This window comes from Filicampus tigris, chromosome 4 (assembly GCF_054856515.1).
Source record: "Filicampus tigris isolate MCC_2025a chromosome 4, RoL_Ftig_1.0, whole genome shotgun sequence".
NCBI lineage: Eukaryota > Metazoa > Chordata > Actinopteri > Syngnathiformes > Syngnathidae > Filicampus > Filicampus tigris.
The window spans coordinates 3,486,804-3,507,500 of record NC_141220.1 but is presented as its reverse complement, the minus strand read 5'-3'; the positions used below and the strand labels follow the sequence as shown (position 1 = coordinate 3,507,500).

The 20,697-nt window shown below is 40.1% G+C and overlaps 1 protein-coding gene across 7 annotated transcripts in view; it reads left to right on the top strand.

Moving 5' to 3' along the window:
- The window catches only part of smpd3 (sphingomyelin phosphodiesterase 3), a 66,024-nt gene extending 48,537 nt beyond the window's left edge, over positions 1-17,487 (top strand). For 6 of the 7 annotated variants that reach the window (XR_015086506.1, XR_015086505.1, XR_015086510.1 and 3 more), the window contains 6 exons: positions 4,149-4,310; positions 5,629-5,718; positions 10,252-10,315; positions 10,570-10,738; positions 12,795-15,367; positions 15,595-17,487. Coding sequence is in view for 1 of the 7 variants with exons in the window: in XM_086028631.1 (XP_085884757.1) it covers positions 4,149-4,310; positions 5,629-5,718; positions 10,252-10,315; positions 10,570-10,738; positions 12,795-12,896 (587 nt within the window). In the remaining 6 variants the exon portion in view is untranslated. Of the gene's footprint in view, positions 1-4,148; positions 4,311-5,628; positions 5,719-10,251; positions 10,316-10,569; positions 10,739-12,794 lie in introns of all 7 variants that reach the window. The other variant, XM_086028631.1, reaches the window with a different exon arrangement.
- Positions 17,488-20,697: the final 3,210 nt, after the last annotated feature.

Sequence of the window (20,697 nt, the reverse complement as noted above, 5' to 3'; positions counted from 1 at the left end):
AAGGAATGGTTTAAAAATGTTGTCAGCATTATATAACAATGGCACCTGGACTTTGGAATGACCGATCTGTGATTCTCAGTCGCACGGATTCTGTTGCATCTTTTACACCACTTCTTAAAACTCACTTTTATAGACTGACTTTTAAGTGATGACATTTTTCCCCCTTGTTTCCTTTTAATCATTTAGCTTCTTATCTATTGTAAATTATTATTATTATTATGGATGCAGTTTTATTTTCAGACTTATTTGTTTTAAAATGTTTTATATTAAATTCCTTTTTAGTCTCAGTTGGGTTGTGGGAATCCTGTATCCCCTCAGGTTGTGGGTGTGTGCGTGTGTGTGTGTGTGTGTGGGTGTGTGTGTGTGTGTGTGTGTGTGTTGTTTCTATTGATGCTGTTCCGTTATGTGGTTAGGTTGTTTGCATTTTATTGTCTGGGATCTGTATTCCATTTGGCCTATAAAAACACTTTGTAAACACGTGTTATTTAAAGTGGAAGTCAACCCAAATATATATTTTTTAAGAATATGTTCTATACAGGCCCACTAGTTGAACATGGCATTGTGATTAATATTGTGTTTGTGTAATGTGAGTTTAGCAGCAAAATCCACCCGTTTTTAGCCTTCTCAGGGGGCGGCCATTTTGTCACTTCTGTTGACTGAAGATATATCGAAGTTGCTCAGGGCTCAGATAACGACCAATCACAGCTCACCTGTTTTCTGAAGCTGAGCCATGATTGGTCATTAACTGAGCCCTGAGCAACTCTGCTGTCATTTTCAGTTGACTGAAGTGACAAAATGGTTGTCCCCTGAGATGAATAGAATTTCCTGCTTAACTCTTATTCCACAAACACAATATTAATCAGAATGCCCTGTTTCAACTAGTGGGTGCTATACAAATAATGTTTATTACTGGGGCCAAACCAATTAATTGGCCGACCAATTAAATTACTTGATTATGGCCCTTCAAATATTGGCCAAAATTTGCTGATTGTTTTAACCTTTATTTACTCTCAACATTCATAGCAGTTGTACACAAGTAATGCTGGTTTCATTAGTTGTTACACATTCTATTCAATAACCTTTTACGACAGGCATACGTGCGCTCGGCGTAAAAGCTGGTGAATCTTCATTTTTGTGCCAGTGCATGTCTAGTTTACTGTGTTTCTGGTGGACCCGGGGCATTTTCCTTTTCTTTTACATGCTCCTGGCACACCTGACAATTTGCTGGCAGAAAGTCGACTAGACGTTAGACCAGGTAAATGCAGGTCTAAGTTGTGGCGCATGTCAGGCATCGGGCGGCATGGCTCAATGGTAGAGTGGTCGTTTCCAAACCCGGAAGTTGTGGGTTCAATCCCCGGCCATGTTGAAGTATCCTTGTGCAAGATGCTGAACCCCCAGTTGCTCCTGATGCTGCATCATCAGTAGGTAGATACAGTGTAAAGCACTTTGAGTACCCAATGTAGAAAAGCCCTATATAAGTGACAGCCCATTTACAGATGATGTAATGCAATTTGGGTGAATTTGATCAAGGCACAGGCAGACAGATTCTCCTCTCCTTAAATGCGTTATTGTTATCATCATCTTTTTTATATTTGTTAAAACAACAAACACCCTGGGCCACAGCACAGCTATGCGGGTGGAAGTGGTCACACAAGGATACGAACGGTCGAGGTGGAAGGTGGTCTCCAAGTGCCCACTTCACAGCAGTGATGTGTGATCGCTCTGGCCAACTTTACATAATCCAAAACTGGAGGTCTGCTTGCAGTTCCTTATAATCGTACTTTGCGCGCTTCGATCTTCTGCATGGACTCCAGTGAGTCTATTTCTGCTTAGGTCATATCAAAGACTGCGCCTGTCCTGCGCCGACATTAAAGGGAGTGCTAGGAGCTGCCTCCATCGGCTGGTAAGCAAAACGGCTGTGTTCACACATAATAGCACAAACGTCCCTTTCTCACTGGACCGGTCTACAAAAATTCCCAAAGAAAAGAAAACTCCACCCATGCACACGAAAATAGGACCCTTGGTCATTTTTTCTCCATATTTGTTGTGTGTGATTTTGTGTTACTGTTTTTAAATTTGTACTGCATTGAATCAAATTGGCAAGTTACGTTATGGAACATTTAATTTTAGAATTGGACAGAAACCGGATTCATGAATTATATGTAAACATCAATTCCACAGCAATCAATCTAATGTCAAAAAATGGCAATATCATTGCAGATTCTTTGGAAAGCCAATTTAACTTGTATATGTACATTGAGATCAGCCTCTAATTGGACACAGTTTTCTTTGCAAGTACCAGTCTCCACTGCAAGACTTGACCTGCAAGTCGATTACCACTATACATGCATACAAAAGGAAAACTGGACGACAAATTTTGGTAAAGCAGCTATTTTTGCCAAATCATCCACAGAGCCAGTTCCTGGCCATTTAAGGCAGGACTGCCGCTGACCGTGTTTCAGCACTTTAGTCGATGGCTGTGAATCTATAGTATATTGATACCAAAATATCGATATTCCTATCGATGCTCAAGCTTAAGTATAGATATTTGCAATTAATTCATATGTATAATATATTTATTCATCCATAATTTAGAAGGTTGTATTGTCATCCGATCAGAATTTTTGCGATGTGTTGCCATGGGCAAACATCTTTCTGCCTTGACTCTGGTTCCACCCACCAGAACTTTGTAACCGCATATGATTGGATGAAGAATGATCAGGGTGAAGGCCCACATCTTGTAGGAACTGCATGGAGTGCACGCCACTGTTGAAAAGATGATATGGAAGTGGTAACAAAATAGTTTGTACAGTACAGTAGTTTGGATCAACTGATGATGTGTGCGCTGTGTGAACGCAGTGGCAGCGCACATGGTTTTTTTTCACAACTATGTGTAAAAAAAATACAAAATACAAAAACAGATCAGATATCAGATCGGTATTGCGATATTTGGTATTGCATACTTGTTATCGGACCTAACCCAAAATCACTGGTATCGCCCATTCCAACTGGACTATTCAGCTGCATTTGCTTTTACACAGCTTGTTGAATTCAGGATTAATTAACCTTTTGTTCCACCTTGCTGTTCTATACATCAGTAAATGGCATGGACACAGAAGAGACGTTTTTTGCTCTGCCCACCTTTGGTGTTTGTGTCAAGGCCAGAGTAGAACCAAAGATACAGTTGTCTAAATCTGGCACAATAAGGAAAACAGAGTCATATTTCTTCTTCTCAGTTGTTAGAGTATTATGGTATCTGGTATAGTATCTAAACTACATGCGAAGACAGATATACATAGATAAAACAGGGTGCATTAAAAAAAATTCCACACACTCGCAAATATCTTGACACCTCTTTGTTTGTCACACCATTCACTATTTTTCACACCTACCTTCCTTGTTGAGCTCCTCTCATTGGTCTGGACCTTATTTTTGTCTGCTTGGCAGGAGGAATCAGACATCTATTGCAACAGAAAAACCCAAATGTTGAGGAAGTTGTACAATTCAAATTCATGCATTGGTATAACCTCATCTAGATGTGTTAACCCTGCACAAATAATGAGAGCTGTTTCCCCCTTTGTCATTCTGAAGTGACATCTTTACCATCAATCAACAGCAGTCTGATTTTTATTTAGCTCCAGCCAATAATTTCCAGTTAGTAACCATTGGTTACTAACCAATGTGGTGCCTAGCATGACTTTTGGTGGTGAAACGTTGCAAGACTGAACAATGTAATCTAATGAAAAGCACTGTTTCCATTAAGAACAGATATTGTAGCAATTCATATAATATATATTCACATTTTGTGTTATTTAGACCAAAGATATACAAGTGTATGTCAAATATAATGTGGTTTGACACAAATATTCATCCCATCCATCCCTTTGTTTTCTATGTGCTTGTTCTCAAGTCTGATCCGGAGCCTGTCCCTGTTGACTAGGCGAGGGGGTGGGGTGCACACAAAAATATCTTGATTACATGGCACTGCTTATTCTGTACAGGATATTATCTTTTTTCTGAGATTGTGGTTGTGTTTGTCTGTGTTTTCCTTTACTTTCTGTTGACATGGTTTTGGTCAAGCTACATCAGTTAGTTAACATTGCTAACAAAACGCAATGTTTCCTTTTCTTCCCTGTGGTTTCTGCCAGGTGACGCCTCTGTACGATGTGAACAGCTGGACTTGTTGCTCCAGTGGGGGGCGGAGTTCCGCCAAGCTTCATCACATCATTTTGAAGGGGAGAAAGTTCTTGAAGACCTTGTGGCCTTTGATGTCATTCTGGGTGACCTCAACTTTGACAATTGCTCTTCAGGTAGGCATTTAGGCTAAATCAAACCATTCTGTGCAAGATGTTTTCAAAATAATATCCAAGCATTTTAGCACTTTAAAAGTCTGCACTCTAAAAACTGTTGGGTTAAAAATAACACAATTTTGGGTCAAAAATGGACCGATCCACTACTTGGGTCAAGTTGACCCAACTTTCTGTGTTGTTTTTGCAGAAGACAACAATAAAACTGGGTAGATTTGACAAAACAACCCAAGAAATTGGGTTGGATGACTCGACACGACGAATGACTTGACACGGAGATCGATTGCTCCTCCTCAAATACCCGGATTGTGTAATTTTTTTGCAGGCGAATCTTTTGTAAGCGGATTTTTTGCAGCTGAATTTTTTTTTTGCTGGCAAATATTTTGCAGCTGATTTTTTGCAGGCGAAATGTTTTACATGTTAAATTTCAGGGCTGAAAATTTTTAGTGTTAGGAATTTTGATGGTAAAAAAATTCAGTGTTAGCAATTCAAATTCAAACTCTGTGGGCACAGATTTACTTCCATACAAGTGACATTCACAGGCTGAGACCTTGGGCGTTGTGATGTCATTTTCAGTTGACAGCAAGTGGTACTTACTACAAGGCAAAATGACAGCCCCCTGAGGTGGATAAAAACAGAAGGATTTTCTGCTTAATTCATATTCCACAAATGCTATAATAAGAAGAATACCATGTTTAAACTGGTGGGAGAGCATAAAACATTTTATTGTCAAGAAAATGTTTGACTTGACTTCCGCTTTTTGTGATTTCCAGTAGTGCACAGAGTGGCAATGCTTGATACAGGAATGCAGAAAACAGAGGTGTAATTGTCAATGCTAAAGGGACAAGTGTGCAACGTAATGACAAAGTGTCGCGATTATCCAACGATTCAATTCTTTGAGAAGGCAAGGAGGCAAGGAGAAAGAAGTTGTTAGAATGTCTGTTGGCTTTGGTGTGCACTGTTTGCTAGCCCTGTGAAAGAAGGAGTTGAAAATGGTGGTGTACAAAGTGAGATGAGTTGAGTCCAAGAGGACTTTGTTTGCCAGTTGTTCAGTTCTTGCAGCTTACCAGTAGTAGGGGAGGAACCAATATTTTTTCCACAGTTAGTTGCATTCTGATTTTGTCCTTTTTTTGCCAAACCGGACTGTGATGTAAGAACAATGAACTGATCCAAAGAATGCCTTAGCAGCTCCTGTCACAGACCGTGCTTCCTCAGTAAACACAAACATTATCATCTCTGTGACCCTTTTTCAGGATGTGGTTGATGTTGGACTCCCACTTCAGGTCTATTTGAATAATATGTTTGTGTTTTTTTTTCCCAGAGGACAAGTTGGAACAACAACATGCACTTTTTTCTATATACAAGGACCCGTGTCGCCAGGGGCCAGGAGAGGACAAACCATGGGCTCTGGGTAACAACACACTCACAAACACACACATCACAGCTCTTGTCACTCACTAAACACTCATCCAGGCTGGAGACTTAAAGTGACAGGATACTTCTCTGATACAAACAATACAAGCCAAGCCGAATATACTGTCTCTCCAGTTAAATCGGCAGGCTTCCATCTTTTAAACTGAAATCCATGTAATACAGTGATGATGCATGGGCATTAGTGGCGTAGCAACTGGAGAGTTTGGTCTGGATAGGAAGTGTTATTTAGGCCAATGGTATTTCTGTCTTTGTTTGCTGGGGCCTTATTTATGTAGATGGGATGTGTGATGTACACACACAGCAGGTCAGATTTTTTTGTCTCTTGACAGTCATTCTAAAATAGGGAATAAAGGAAAGAAAGAATGAATCAATGAAGATTGAGAAGAGGATTATCCTATTTCATGAAGCTTACCTAAAAGAAGATAAAGACTAAACGAACACAATAGCCAAAACGGCAGGTTGGCAGGCAGCCAAACAGTCAGCTACCGCTACCTTACTTTGGACTTAATATGCAGTATCAGAAGCAGTATGTATTACAGTGGTACCTCTACTTACGAAATTAATTGGTTCTGGAAGAAATTTCTTAAGTAGAAAATTTTGTAAATAGAGACGCGTTTTCCATGTAAATGCCCTAATCCGTTCCAAGCCCCCCAATATTCAGACATAAATGTTTTATAAAGCATAAAAATGCATCAAAACATGTAACAAATACATTTTACAATTAGATTATGGCACAATAAATGAGAGTTGTGCATATTGTAAAAAACAAAGAATAGAGTAAAGAATAAACATGATGGTTGTTTACCTTTTAATTGCTGTACTCATCGATTTTTGCCCTCTTTGGTTCATGTTCTCTGTCAGAAGTGGTTTTTGCCTAGCGTTTTGAAAAGAACTGATTTAATAGCGTGGCGACTGTCGATACATTACGGTCATATTCTTTGGCATGATCAACCAAATGCATCCCTTTTTTATACTTTTCTATTATCTCTTGCTTTGTTTGTATGGACAGAAAAAAAACGATTTTCTTCTTTTTTTCTTTTCCTCGTTTCTAATTCATGTAAAACTATCAGAACACCTCATGGCCCGAGGGGCGAATGACGAGGACGCTGCATAGACATATCTATCACATATCTATCTATCTACCTGCCTATCTACACACATAGACACATACGGTAGAGGTCCCTCTTAGCCAATGGGGTGCCAGGAAGATGCTAGGTAATAGCCAATGGCAGAGCATCTATGAGTATGTTGCGTTCAGGAAACTCTGGAGCTGCGAGTAGCAGCCCATAGTGTATTTTTACCTTTCGTATCCTGAAATTTCTTTCGTAACAAGAGGCAATATTTTCATGTTGAGGCGTTTCATAACTTTAAAATTTAGTATGAAGAGATGTTCGTAAGTAGAGGTACAACTGTATTAACATTTCATTATGGCAACACGTGGAATGGGTATCTGATTAAATTTCCATAAGTAAAATGAACGATGATTAATGTTTGTTTGTTCTTTTTGTTTTTTTTTTTGTTTTCATTTTATCCATCCAACCATTTTTTATACCACATGTCCACATTATGGTTGCAGGTGTGCCAGCTCACTTAGTGGGGTAAATCTTGGACCTGTCGCCAGCCAATCACAGGACACATAGGGCCAAACAACCATTCACACTCACATTGACAACTATGAGCAATTAAGAGTTTTCAAGCATGTTTTAGGGATGTAGAAGCAAACCAGGGTACCTGGAGCAGGCAACACAGCGAGAACATGAAAATTCCAAGGGAGATTCAAGGCATAGTGTAGCTACTCAACACCATCTTACCTATGTTAAACTTCATGAATATCCATGATTATTCCCTAGGTTGAAGTTATAAAGGGAGCATGGATGACCTGCAGCATCACATCAATTGAATTGATTTGCTTGGTAATTTAGGATGCAGTTTTGCACCGATCCCGTGTCGAAGCAGTTGTAAAAAGTGCCATCAACATGGAACATCTGCTTTTCATGTGAACACTTGAATGGACTGCTCTTTATGTCCTCACTGTTACAGACTGTTTTTTTCTACAGTACATGTTGTCTGTGATCGACGTGCCATTAGGGCTAATATATGTTTAGGTCTACTGACACTGATTTTGGCCCCATAAAAACGCATTTCATTTTCAATTGTAAACCACACTTGTTTATAAGTGTAAACAAGCTTGATGCGTTAACACAAGTTTAGGACAGGTTTTCATTTTATTCTATACTCAATAGCAACATACTACTATACTGAGTCAAACTATATTCCTATAAGTGTGTTGTCCTTTGGGTGCCCTTATGGCATATATGTCAAAGTCAAGGGCCGTGGGCCACATCTGGCCTGCGAGAATGCCCCTGGGATGATATTCTTTTATTATTATATCCGCGGCCCGCAGCCCGCAGCAAGCCGGTGTGGGTAGGAGATCTGATCGGGTCCTTCGCGTCTGCCGAAGACGTCACGCTTTAAAATATATTGTAGCGACTTCAAAGAACACGCCGTCAGACGTAGTTTAATTATCATGTTTTTATTAGTCCAACCGGCTAATAAGGGCCGCAGCCGACGCCAATACAGTACGACAACTGTTCAGTCAAAAAAGAGCAATGGCTCTCCTGTTCGTCCTCCGCTACTCTCACTCGCATGCCCTCCCATCCAGCGAGCCGCGCGATGCATTCATTAACCTCGGAAACAATACAACTTGGCAAGACACAAATTCGACCACAATACAGATAACCCAATTCGTTACACTATATATGTAATATATTTCTTTGCATCAATGTTTGCCACCCCATGGCTGTTCTACATGCTGACTGAAGACTTTACGTCACTTTTCGTGGCTTTCAGAATCGGATTGTGGTGAAAAGTTATTTGGAGTAAAACACACTTTATTAGAAATACTTGTTAGATACTTGTTGTTGTTAGAAATCTCACGTTGTTTTATTATTAGTAATTGTTTGCATTTGACAAATTCATTGAGTTTCGACGTAGTGCTAAGATGTCCCATACTGGGAGCAGTCATTGAACGCTATTCGAGCGCTAAGTGTTGATAGTGAGTAATTTTGTTTCCTCTTTCCTCCTTCGATCAGCTCGTAGTTTGTTCGTGCCAGCAAACTCAGTACTTGCAGATTGCCCGTGTTTCACCACGTTTGTTGTTGTGTGTAAATGTTTAAAGGTGAGTTTAATAATTTGTACATAATAGCCTAGATATGTTCTCGTGAGTGATGTCACGTTCATGAACACTAGTTATTTTGGCTCATATGCTAACTATTCTAGTGATGAAACGTGTGAATGTGTATTGTTTGGCTGATTAATTTCTTAATAGAGTGAATTTTAATGTTTAGGCATATTGTTAACAAATGGATATGCATTGGATGATGTTGCTAGGTTATTCTTTGTCTGTGTTATTGCAGACCACAATAAATAGACGTGTCAAGTGGAATACGGGCCTGTGTTTTCTCACAGGATCACCCACATTCATACCTTGCCATTCTAAAATAGGGTCAGCTGAAGACATCATACCAATCATATGATCCTCTCCGTTTTACTTCACATTATTTACAGTTCATATAGTCTTGCAGCCCGAGTCAACCAGAAAAGTGTTTCCAGTTTGGCAGGAGAAATGCAAACGGAAGTGACGTATGAGCTGCCTCACAAAAGTAGCAGTAATGTACTTTATTTTATTTTTTATTTAGTAACTCCGAAGATAAAAACACAACAGCCAGGGGGGTGACAAACATAGACGCAAAGAAATATATTACAGATATATAAAGTGTGACATCATCAGCAGGCGTGAAGGACCCGATCCAATCTGGACACAGAAAATTTCAATAAACATTCTATCAGTCCGGCCCTCGGCTTGTCGCCAAATTTTTTATTTGGCCCTCCGTCCATTTGACTTTGACACCCTGCCTTATGGGGTGCAGGAAAGTTCATGCAAGATGAGCAAAATGAAAGACCATTACCAAATTATTACGGTATTTATTTTACACAGGGTTAATTTAAACTGATTATTAAGTGATATATTGATAAAGGCGCCACGGTGGACGACTGGTTAGCACGTCTGCCTCACAGTTCAGAGGTCGTGGGCTCAATCCCGGCTCCGGCCACCCAGTGTGGAGTTTGCATGTTCTCCCCGTGCCTGCGTGGGTTTCCTCCGGGTACTCCGGTTTCCTCCCACATTCCAAAAACATGCATGGTAAGTTGATTGGACTCTCTAAATTGCCCCTAGGTGTGATTGTGAGTGCGGATGTTTGTTTGTCTCTGTGTGCCCTGCGATTGGCTGGCAACCAATTCAGGGTGTCCCCCGCCTACTGCCCGAAGACAGCTGGGATAGGCTCCAGCACGCCCGCGACCCTTGTGAGGATAAGTGGATTGGATAATGGATGGATGGATATTGAAATAAAGACCACTTGGGAAAAAAATGTTATTTTAATTATGTCTGACACTGTGTTTTTTGCCTGTATGCTGAAGCATTATAATGTGTTTCTTGGCTACCATTGAAAAGGTACACTGTTGGATCCCAGTGGCCTTTACGAAGATGAGGTCAGTTCACCGGAAAGTTTACAAAAGTAAGTCATTCATTTGGTCATGTTATTTTCTCAATGTCAATTCAATTGTTCTTAATGGTTATCACCTTATTATGCTAGATAATAGTGACTGCCAACTTGTTCGGCGCTCTATTTTGCTGTAATTAATGTACCGTCATTCATTCCATCTCTTGTGTTTGGATGGGCTCACCGGTTTGACTTTGATCCAGCGTCATCCTGTGTAGTAAATGTTCATCAAACGTTTCACACATCTCTCATCTCTTCTATCAACTCAGAGTGATGGAGAACGAGGAGGGCAGAAAGGAATACCTGGTGTTTCCTCCCAGTAAAAGCCATTGTCCCTCCAGCAGCCAGAAGGGCAGGAACATTCCACTCAAAGGCAATGGACGCCGGATTGACTACATCCTGTACAGTGACGAGGGCCTGCAACAGGACTGGAAATTGGTATGGCTTAGGAACATTATTACTATAAAGTCAGTGTTCAGAATCATTTTCACAAATCACACAGGTGTACCCAAAAAGTCTCCGCTATTGGTCAAAAGCGGTCAATGGCTGTTGCTCCTTCATCAGCAAAACACCTGTGACATGGTTTTGATTTAATTGAAATTGTGCTTAAACGTTACATTTACAAAAAGTCATCGTGGCATCGTTCCTCTTACGCTTGCCTTTGATTTTCCATGGGAATTTGTGTCATAAGCCAACATCATTTTGAAATGAATTTTTGACTGATGTTGAATTGACAGTGGTTGCATTAAGCACAAGTACATAGCGGTGTAAATTTCCAATTATTTTCAATATACTGGCATAGTTGGAGCACTTAAGATGTGTCTTGGATTTTTCATTGGATTTTCAAATAAAAAAACCAACAACCCTTCAGTGGCATCAATTGCAGTGAAATTTGAAAATACAAATAGATGAACACATATACATACATTAGACACCTTGTTTTGTTAAGTCTTCAATTATTCCTTTGTATAAAATACCTACCCAATTTGGATAGCTTTAACTCACAGGTGTCAAGCTCCGATCCTGGAGAGCCTCTTTCCTGCATGGTTTCCAATTGTTCCTGCTGCAACACACCTGTTTAAAATGATCAGGATAGTATCAGGCTCCTTCAGAGCTTGCTGATGAGCTGATTATTTGAATCAGGTATGTTGCAGCAAAGAGAGATGTAAAACATGCAGGAAAGCGGCCCTTGAGGGACACGAGTGTGACACCTATGCAACTGATTGCGTCAAAGGCCTGCAGAGCGAAGAGTTAATTTGTTAATCAAGAGCTGCTGTCTTCCCAGGCATAGGTGGAAACAAGATATTTAATATGTCATAAAGCGGTGAATAATAAAATCTCATAAAATGGAATCCTCTAACATTGTAAATATGTTTGTTTTGGGGATTTGAAAAGCCTTAACATGATTTGTACAACACATTGCTGCATGATGCCACCTTGTGTCAGAACATGGTGCCTGTAACTTCCAGTCATGTCAGTGACTACATACTGTATATTTTTACTTGTCCTTGAAAACAAACTTTAGCCTACATTTAATGTTTTTTTTCTCCTTGTAACCATTCATCCATCCATTATCTATACCGCTTCTCCTCACAAGGGTCGTGGGGAGTGCTGGAGCCTATCCCAGCAGTCTTTGGGCAGTAGGCAGGGTACACCCTGAATTGGTTGCCAGCCAATCGCAGGGCACACAGAGACAAACAAACAACCGTACTCACAATCACACCTAGGGGCAATTTAGAGAGTCCAATCAACTTACCATGCATGTTTTTGGAATGTGGGAGGAAACCGGAGTACCCGGAGAAACTCCACACAGGGAGGCCGGAGCCGGGATCGAACCCACAACCTCTGCACTGTGAGGCGGACGTGCTAACCAGTCGTCCACCATGCCACCTTAAAGCAATTATGAATGTTACAAATATTTTGTGCTTTATGTGCTTCCAAACACATCAAAATGTGTAATTTATCAGGATCATTGCGACTGCTCCCTTCTCATCAGTGGAGCATTCCATCTGTTCACTGTGCGTGTTTGCGCATGTGTGAATGTGTACTCGTGCTGACCACCACTGATTCTCTCTGTGATGAAAATGAACAAACCATCACATAGTCGCCTCTGAGCACCTTGAACTCCGTCCTGGGATTCTCTACAACACAGAACTTTACAACAAACATAATCAAACAAAAAGATGGCAGAAGAGCAAAGGCAATTAATTAATTAATTAATTAATTTGTATATTTTCAGGTACTTTTTGCAGCATGTTGTTGGCAGATACTTTAAGGAAAGCAACATATTTTAGGTTCCTTTAAGTTCAATTTGATTCATTTTGGAATATTATTGTATCCTGTTTGCTTTGATTAATGTTCATGTTCAAAAACATTGAGTTTCAGTCTGTTCCATGAATGTTTATCCTGATTGGCCCGTGGCCTGAAGTGTGCATTGAGTGAGTGAAAAATATCATACTTGCTTTTTTTAATGACCTTGTTCCTTCCTTTGCAGGAAATCGAGGAGTTCAGCTTTGTCACACAGTTGGCCGGCCTCACCGATCATCTGCCCGTGGCCATGCGACTGGCGGTCTCCACTGGGGAGGAAGACTCTTAGATTGGCCACCTGCATTTGTCAGAAATACTGCCACTGAAGGAAGACGGACGAAAATGAAACAGATGATGTTATTATGGCTAAAGAGCAGCTTGAGAAGGAAAATTTGGAGTGGGCAAAATGGAAGATAACCCCATTGGTAGGGAATATATATTGATATGAAAGAAAGAAAGACGCCAATGTGACTGAGAGTTGGGGCAATTACAGTGCAAAATAAGAAGAGCAACTCACATATGCCTTGCACACTAAATCACGTAATTTGCCATTTGAGTGTCTGATATCATCTGGCCTCTATGCTGCTCGCCCCGTGGACAACACGCACCTCCTATTGCACCCCAACCATGAAGAAATTGTTTCAAGTAGTTTGTTAGTCAGCAAGCATTTTCCACATTCACGGATCATGTTGGGGCTTACAATGGAAGAATTTCTCCATTTTGATTCAAGGGTGGATTTACCCATTTATGCCGTAGTGATTCAAACAGCGCACAGTGAAAGGGCACACTAATCCAGATCTGCACAAACATTTAGTGGATTACGGTGCTCATTGGCCCATTCTCCACATTATTGTGTGAAATAGTTGAGTAGTCATTTAAGTAAAACTCGATTCTCGTTTTGTGCTTGAGGGAGGTAATAAGAGAAACGCCTGCAACTAGCTTCGACAATGACCATCTGTGTCACAGTCATGCTCCTGTCCCAAAAGGCAATTGGTCATTTGAGTTGTCAGTCATTTACCTTAGCTGTCCCTCACCTCAACAAGTGTCTTCTTTCACAACTAACCAATACAAAGAGAAGAGAAGAAACTAAGAGTGTGATTTCTAGTGTTTTGTAGGGGGATTCAAATCCTTGTTTAATACAATATCAACCATTTTTAAATGAAATATATATATATATATAATATATAAATGAAATATGAGGAAAAATGTCATGCTTGTAGCATGTTTTACAGCTTTGACAAGCGAAATAAAGAAAGAGGTTTCTAAGCTTTTCTGATGCATGATGGAAAATGGTATCCATTCACAATTTGAATATAGCAACTTGATGATTGATACATGCTGCTTGAGTTTGGATACTGAATGACCTTGGATTATGCCCTTAGATTTACACGCACTCACTGGGCACCAATGTGACTCTCCTGCATGCATGTTTAACTCCACCGAGCTAATGTGACCTGACACTGCCATATATTCTCCAACAGCCATATCGAAAATCCTGGTTTACATTTATGACAAATGTAGCCCCAAAAGAGGATGTGGGGTCTATACAAAGGCCTGCATGGCAAGAAAGAAAAGCCATTTTGAATACTATCCAATACAGTATTATGTTTTTACCCAGTTCTTTCCTATTTATGTTTTTCTCAGAGTGGCCTGTGAGGATGTCACACGTAGAGATTAGAAGTAAAAAAATTCCCAACTCCACACTACACCATTACTTATATTTAGAGTAAGCCACTTTTTCACTCTTGAACTAAAATGACGACTTTGCACGTCATGTTGCTTTTCACGTGTTTCTTATAGTAGGTGTGTTGCATTGGTAAATAACACAAGGAGAAATGTCTGAATTGTACTATGGAACATGAACAATAACATAATCAATTTTGATGAACAGATTGGGTTTGATATGTGAAGTCTGCTCTTTGAACAATTTATTGAACCAACGTACATGTTTGTTTGTTGGTTTGTTTGTTTGTTGCACACTTTTTTGTATAGAAACGTGTACACGTCAGACATAATTTTTCACATTTCAGAACATATGAACTGTTGTTTCTCCAAATGAGAGGTACCATGTGCATACCATTGTCTTTGCTATTCTGGTAAACAAGCAATGTGCTCTGATCAGATCAACTTACACTCATGCCACCCGAATGCTCTTAACACTCCTTAAGGTCCTTTTAGGGTACATGTATTTATTATTGATACTTGTACAATGTTAATATAAAAATGTACAAAATGTATTTTTCCCAAATGCTTACATTTCAGTGTCACAATATTTTAATCACTTTGGTAAGAGTAAAGATTCTAACTTGAATCAAGACCTTTCACTTATGTATGATAAGTAGTTATGGGACTACACATGTGGACAAAATGTTTGGCACCCCTCTGTCAAACAATAATAATAAATGAACGTGTCATGAAAATTAACCAATGGGAAGCAGACAATGCTGTATGATTATGGTTCAGCAGAATCATTCTTTTAAAAAATGAACTCATGAAACAGGCCTGAACAAAAATGATGGTACCCCTACAAAAGTTTTAAACCAATTTGACCGAAGGGACATGTTCAACCAAGGTGTATCCTTCTAATTAGCATCACAAATATCTTCACACTTGTAAACAGGCAGTCAGACTGAAGGATGACAAGTAGTAACTCTGCTATTTGGCAACATGGTGTGTACCACACTGAACATGGTCCAGATGAAGCAAAGCAGAGAGTTGTCTCAGGAGATTAAAAAGAAAATTATAGACAAGCATGTTAAGGTAAGTCCGCTGATAGTGTAGTGGTACACACGCCTGAGTTGTGTGCGGGCAGCGTGGGATCGATTCCCGCTCAGTGACAGTGTCTATGTGTGCCCTGCGACTGGCTGGCGACCAGCTCGGGGTGTAGTCTGCCTTCGCCCATTGACGGCTGGGATAGGCTCCAGCAACTCCCCGCGACCCTATATAGGATAAGCGGTTTGGAAGATGACATGACATGACATGTTAAGGTAAAGGATACAAGACCATCTCCAAGCAGCTTGATATTCCTGTGACTGCAGTTCAACATGTTCAGAAATTTAAGATGCACGGGACTTTAGCCAACTTTTCTGGACATGGTCGCAGAAGAAAAATTGATGACAAATTGAAGTCACGGATACTAAGAGTTCAGAACAACCTTCAAAGAAATGATTGGTTAACTCCAAGTCAAGGAACATTAGTGTCAGATCGCTCCATTCCTCGCGTTTCAGCCAAAGTGGTCTTCATGGAAGATGGCCAAAGAGGACACCGCTGTTGAAAAGAAATTATTTATAAAAATTGCCAAACTGCATGTTGACAATGCCCAAAGCTTGTAGGAGAATGCACTATGGACATATGAGACAAAACAGGAACTTTTTGGCAAGGCACATCAGCTCTACTGTATGTTTACAGAGGCAAAAATGAAGCAGACCAAGAAACGAACACTGTCTCTACTGTGAAACACGGAGGAGGCTCTGTTATGTTTTGGGGCTGCTTTGCTAGATCTGGCACAGTGTGCCCTGAGTCTGTGCAGGATACAATGAAATCTCAAGACTATCAAGCTATTCTAGAGAGAAATGTGCTGCGCAGTCTGAGAAAGCTTGGTCTCACTCACTGGTCATGGTTCTTGCAACAGGACAATGACCTGAATCGTAGCTAAAAACACCCATGACTGAGAGCAAAAACTCTGGGCTATTCTGAAGTGGCCTTTTATGAGCCTTGATGTAAATCCTATTGAACATCTGTGGAAGAAGGGGACTGACAATTTTGTCCACGCGTGTATGTTGTGATACCAAATACATTTATACCGAGGAGAAAACATTGAAACGTTTATTTAAGGTTGAAGGGGTAGTGAAATGAACATGTTTTTTTCCAACTTTTCCCCATAACAACTGTAGGGGTGGCCAGCGCACACTGAGCATCCTCACAGTGGTAAATCATTAATGATACAGTCTCATGATGATTGCTTAAACCTTTGTGGATGAATTCAGAGATTTTTAATGTGATATTATTGAGTGTATTTTGTGACTAATAACATAGAAGGGGAAAGAACGTGGTTGTTTCAAGTATAAGGATATACAGTATGTGAAGTTAGTCATCCACAGAGAATGAGAATTACCTTTAAAAGAAGAATTATTGATTAATGACAATGACAACAATGACATTCCATGATGACAATCTTGTCATCTTTATTCACCTTCACAATCTCTTGCACACTTAGTGCTGTTGGGTTCACATTAGATTGTGGCCAAAGCCTATGTAGTTTAACACAGCCACCAAATGGTGCCTTGCGTTGTAATCAGGTTCAGTAGAGCACATGTTGAATAAAGTTTCCAGTTGGGTTAAACTACAGATTAACACTACAATTATCCAAGGAATTCACTCGATTGAAGCATTCTTTTTGTTTCAATTAACAGTATTTCAGCCCGGGCACAATGAAAAAATACATGACCTTTTGGGCCTTGTGACTTCAAAACGGCAAGTATAAAATACTGTTTTCTCAGGCCCTTGTGAGTAATCAGCCCTTAGAATTCCCATGACTTTTCTCCCCCCTCTGAAATTCTTAAACAATTATGTACAGAAATGTATATTTTCTCCCGAGTCCCAACTAATAACTAGCCTACGGTGAGCCAATATGAGCAGGTTCACTTTCTGCTTTCCGAGCTGCATTAGATGTTAAATATCCTTAGGTTTATCATCAGATTAGAAGAGGTGTTTTGCTTCACTCTCTTTTGCAACTTTGTCTTCAGCAATCTTTTAATGTTGATCATTTTTAAATGATTTATGTCTCTCTTTTCTACTGGGGTTGTCATGGTCGGTTTCAGTAATGTAACTGAGGAATCACAGATTTTTTCTTTAATAAAGTTTGTTTTCATTTGCTTAAAAAAAAAATATCTCAAAATGTGCATCCGTGTTAAATTATTCTTTTAATTTTGTCATTTCCTGTACTTTTCATGTAAATCCATTTAATCATAGCTTTGTGAAAATATCATCTTGTCTAGGTCTCTGAGCTATAAATACAATATATGCATACATGTGCAAAAAGAAGTACATGAACCCTTTTTTTAAGGGTTACATGGAGTTCTGCATAAAGTGGTTTTACTGAACACAACGTGCAATCACAGGGATGGGTGGAAAAAAAATATGTGAACCTTTGGTTTTTATCACTGGTTGAGCCTCCTTTGGCAGCAATTGCCTGAACTTGAAAGGACTGACATTTGTTCACTTGAATATTTTTAATTTAAGTAACAAACAAGATTGACGAAATACATACTATTTTGTATGAAAAAGATGTAAACATAATGGCTATTACTGGAACACACTTGCATTGCACAATAGCAGACTCATAAGTTTCGATAGAAAGGTATAATATATTCAGCAGGGATGGGCATTCCATCCCAGGGACGTCCATCCCAGACAGACACCCATTTTCGGGACGGAGGACGGACTAAGCAAGGGCAGAAATGGGTTTTTGTGCTTCCCTATAATCATCCCTAACCGGGTCAAGTACCGAGTGACGTGTTGTGTTGGGTTCTTTTAAAACGAAAGACCACTGTTCTATAACACTGTGGAGTCATTTTTTTTTTCATGTGCATTCCCTGCAGTAATATTGCATAGTCTGCCTTCTAGTGATTCAACACATGTAATACCAATGATTACACCACAGGATGCCCATTTCACTGTCGAGGAAAATGGTGGATAGCAATTTTGTTTTGTTAACTAACTGTTAATATTTAGTACATACCTTATCCCTTTGCATGCAAATTATGTCCTTGTCTGGGACTTGTCTCGAGCGTAAATCTCTCAAACCGTTATAAATGCTCATGCAGCGCCGCCGCCATACACTTAAAGCTACGACCCGGAAGTGGATGTCTTTCGTTCTCCACAAAAAATAACGTTGGGTTATTGTGCAATAATTATTTTATTGTGAAATAACGCAATAAAAACTGAAAGTTTCATTTCAGTTTTTGTTGCGTTACAACACAAAAGTTTTGCAATGAAACGCAATAGTATTGCGTTGTAGCACAAACTTAAATATTCTTGTGATGTCCCTGGCCCGGCTACGTCTGGTGACCGACGGTAGATATGTTGGGAGCTAAATGCTAAATGCTTTTTTAGCCATCTCCGGGGGCAGCCATTTTGTCTTCTGTCGACTGAAAATGACATTACAACTGCTCACAAGGACCAATCACGGCTCAGATTCAGAAAACAGGTCGGCTGTGATATAAAAATGAAATAATGTTTTGCAATTATGAAACCTCTGCCGTCACGCACAGACGTTTTGGGGGGTGGCCTTGGGGGACAGACTGGATAAAATGGGTAAAGTGCCCATCTCTGATATTCAGACTGGACAGGGATAGATTTAGGGGTGTCATTACTTTTTTTGTGAAAAATAACGTTGTAACTAAAATTAGGAAAGATCTGCGCGTGAATGGTGTTGAGGCCCTATGGCAGGACTATTCAACTAAATTATTCAGTGGGCCACATTATCAAAAACCCAAGGGACCGGGGACCGGACTGCCACAGTGACTTGTAGTGGTGCAACACATCACATAAGTCACGGTTCGGATCAGTCACGGATTTTGTGTCACGGATCGGATCCTTTTTTGGATCAAAGTGCAATTTAAGGTACAATCCCTTCCTTTAAATATGGAGAGTGCATTGCAATGCAATCTAGGTCCACAATATTGAAAATGATGTTTTAAAAAAATTAATTTAAAAAAAAGTAAGCCAAGAAACTGCTGTTGAACTACCAGCTGGGCAATTGTTGCTAATGCTAACAGCTAGCTGATAGCCACTAATTCCAGGGACTTGATACAATGACAGCGTAATTAACTAGCGGTTTGTTAGCATCCTAAATTAGTGACTGAATATGATTTTGAGATGGCATTGTGTAGATGTCAGCGGCAACTGTTAAAATTGCAAAAAAGAAAGCCGAACGTCAAAAGCGTAAATCAAGTTACCCTTATGCCAACACGCAGGCTAACTTCAGAGTAAAAGTCTACTCAGGCTATTGCATTGGCATCAATGACTCGATGTATTATTTGGTAAGCTTTATTTTGAAGTTAGCCTTTGCTGAAGTGGCGTGTTCGTTGCGTATGTTTGCAGCTTATTTTACATGTGTGAGTGTAGAAAAACATTCTGTATCATTAACAATACCCTTAGGAGGATGTGCAAAGGCTTAAAGTGCTGCTCTTGATGAGAAAAAAAAAGTTAGGATGTTTCAACTGTTTGGATTTGCATGTGGGAAGTGACCTTTTCCACAGTTCATTCACTTTACAGTGGAGAAATTTTTCACTTCATCAACATCAACTGTGTTTGTACCCATCATGTTGGCAGTCGTGTTCACTGTGTGAAAGCCAAAGTTATTGATATGAAGGCAGGAAACTTTGACAGGACAAAACCAGAGCTGGGCACTTGACCCTTTTTTGCCCGTCCGGCCGCAACCCTCCACCCTTGACCAAACTTGCACCTTGCAAGACAAAATGAGTGTTATCACGACCCTAAAAAACAGATCTGAAGACCACCAAATAGCCCACAAGGCAATGAGAGAGCATAGGCACCTGAGGGAAGACCTCAAAACCTGAGGCGACCCCTGCTGGTCCATTGTGAAAAGTGCATCTAGTTCAAGGAGGGACAAAAGCATAGAGGATGAAAAAGAAAAGAGTTGCAGAAACAACATTGTCTTTCCGTATGTATCAGCTCCATCTGAAAAACATACATGGATTTCCAACTTAGACGACATTCCAATACACTTCAAACCTGGCAACACCCTGGGACAAAGGCTGGAACAGTCCAAAAACCAAGCGCCCCACAGAAAAGCAATCTGGTCTATGCAGTCAAATACGGTGAAGAACAAATTGATTTGTATTGTGTTTTGGGGAAACGAAGCAAGCACTGAGCAGGAGAATGACAGAGTATAGAAGGGCAAACTCGACCAGGAATGTGCATATTCTGGACAGAGAACACAGTCCAGGGGCTATTAAATGCTCGAGCGAGCCAGTACTTGCAAGAAAGAGGGAATGAACACTACAAACACAGACCAATAGACAGCAGAGTGGCACAGCGGTAGCTTGCTGGGCCCATAACCCAGA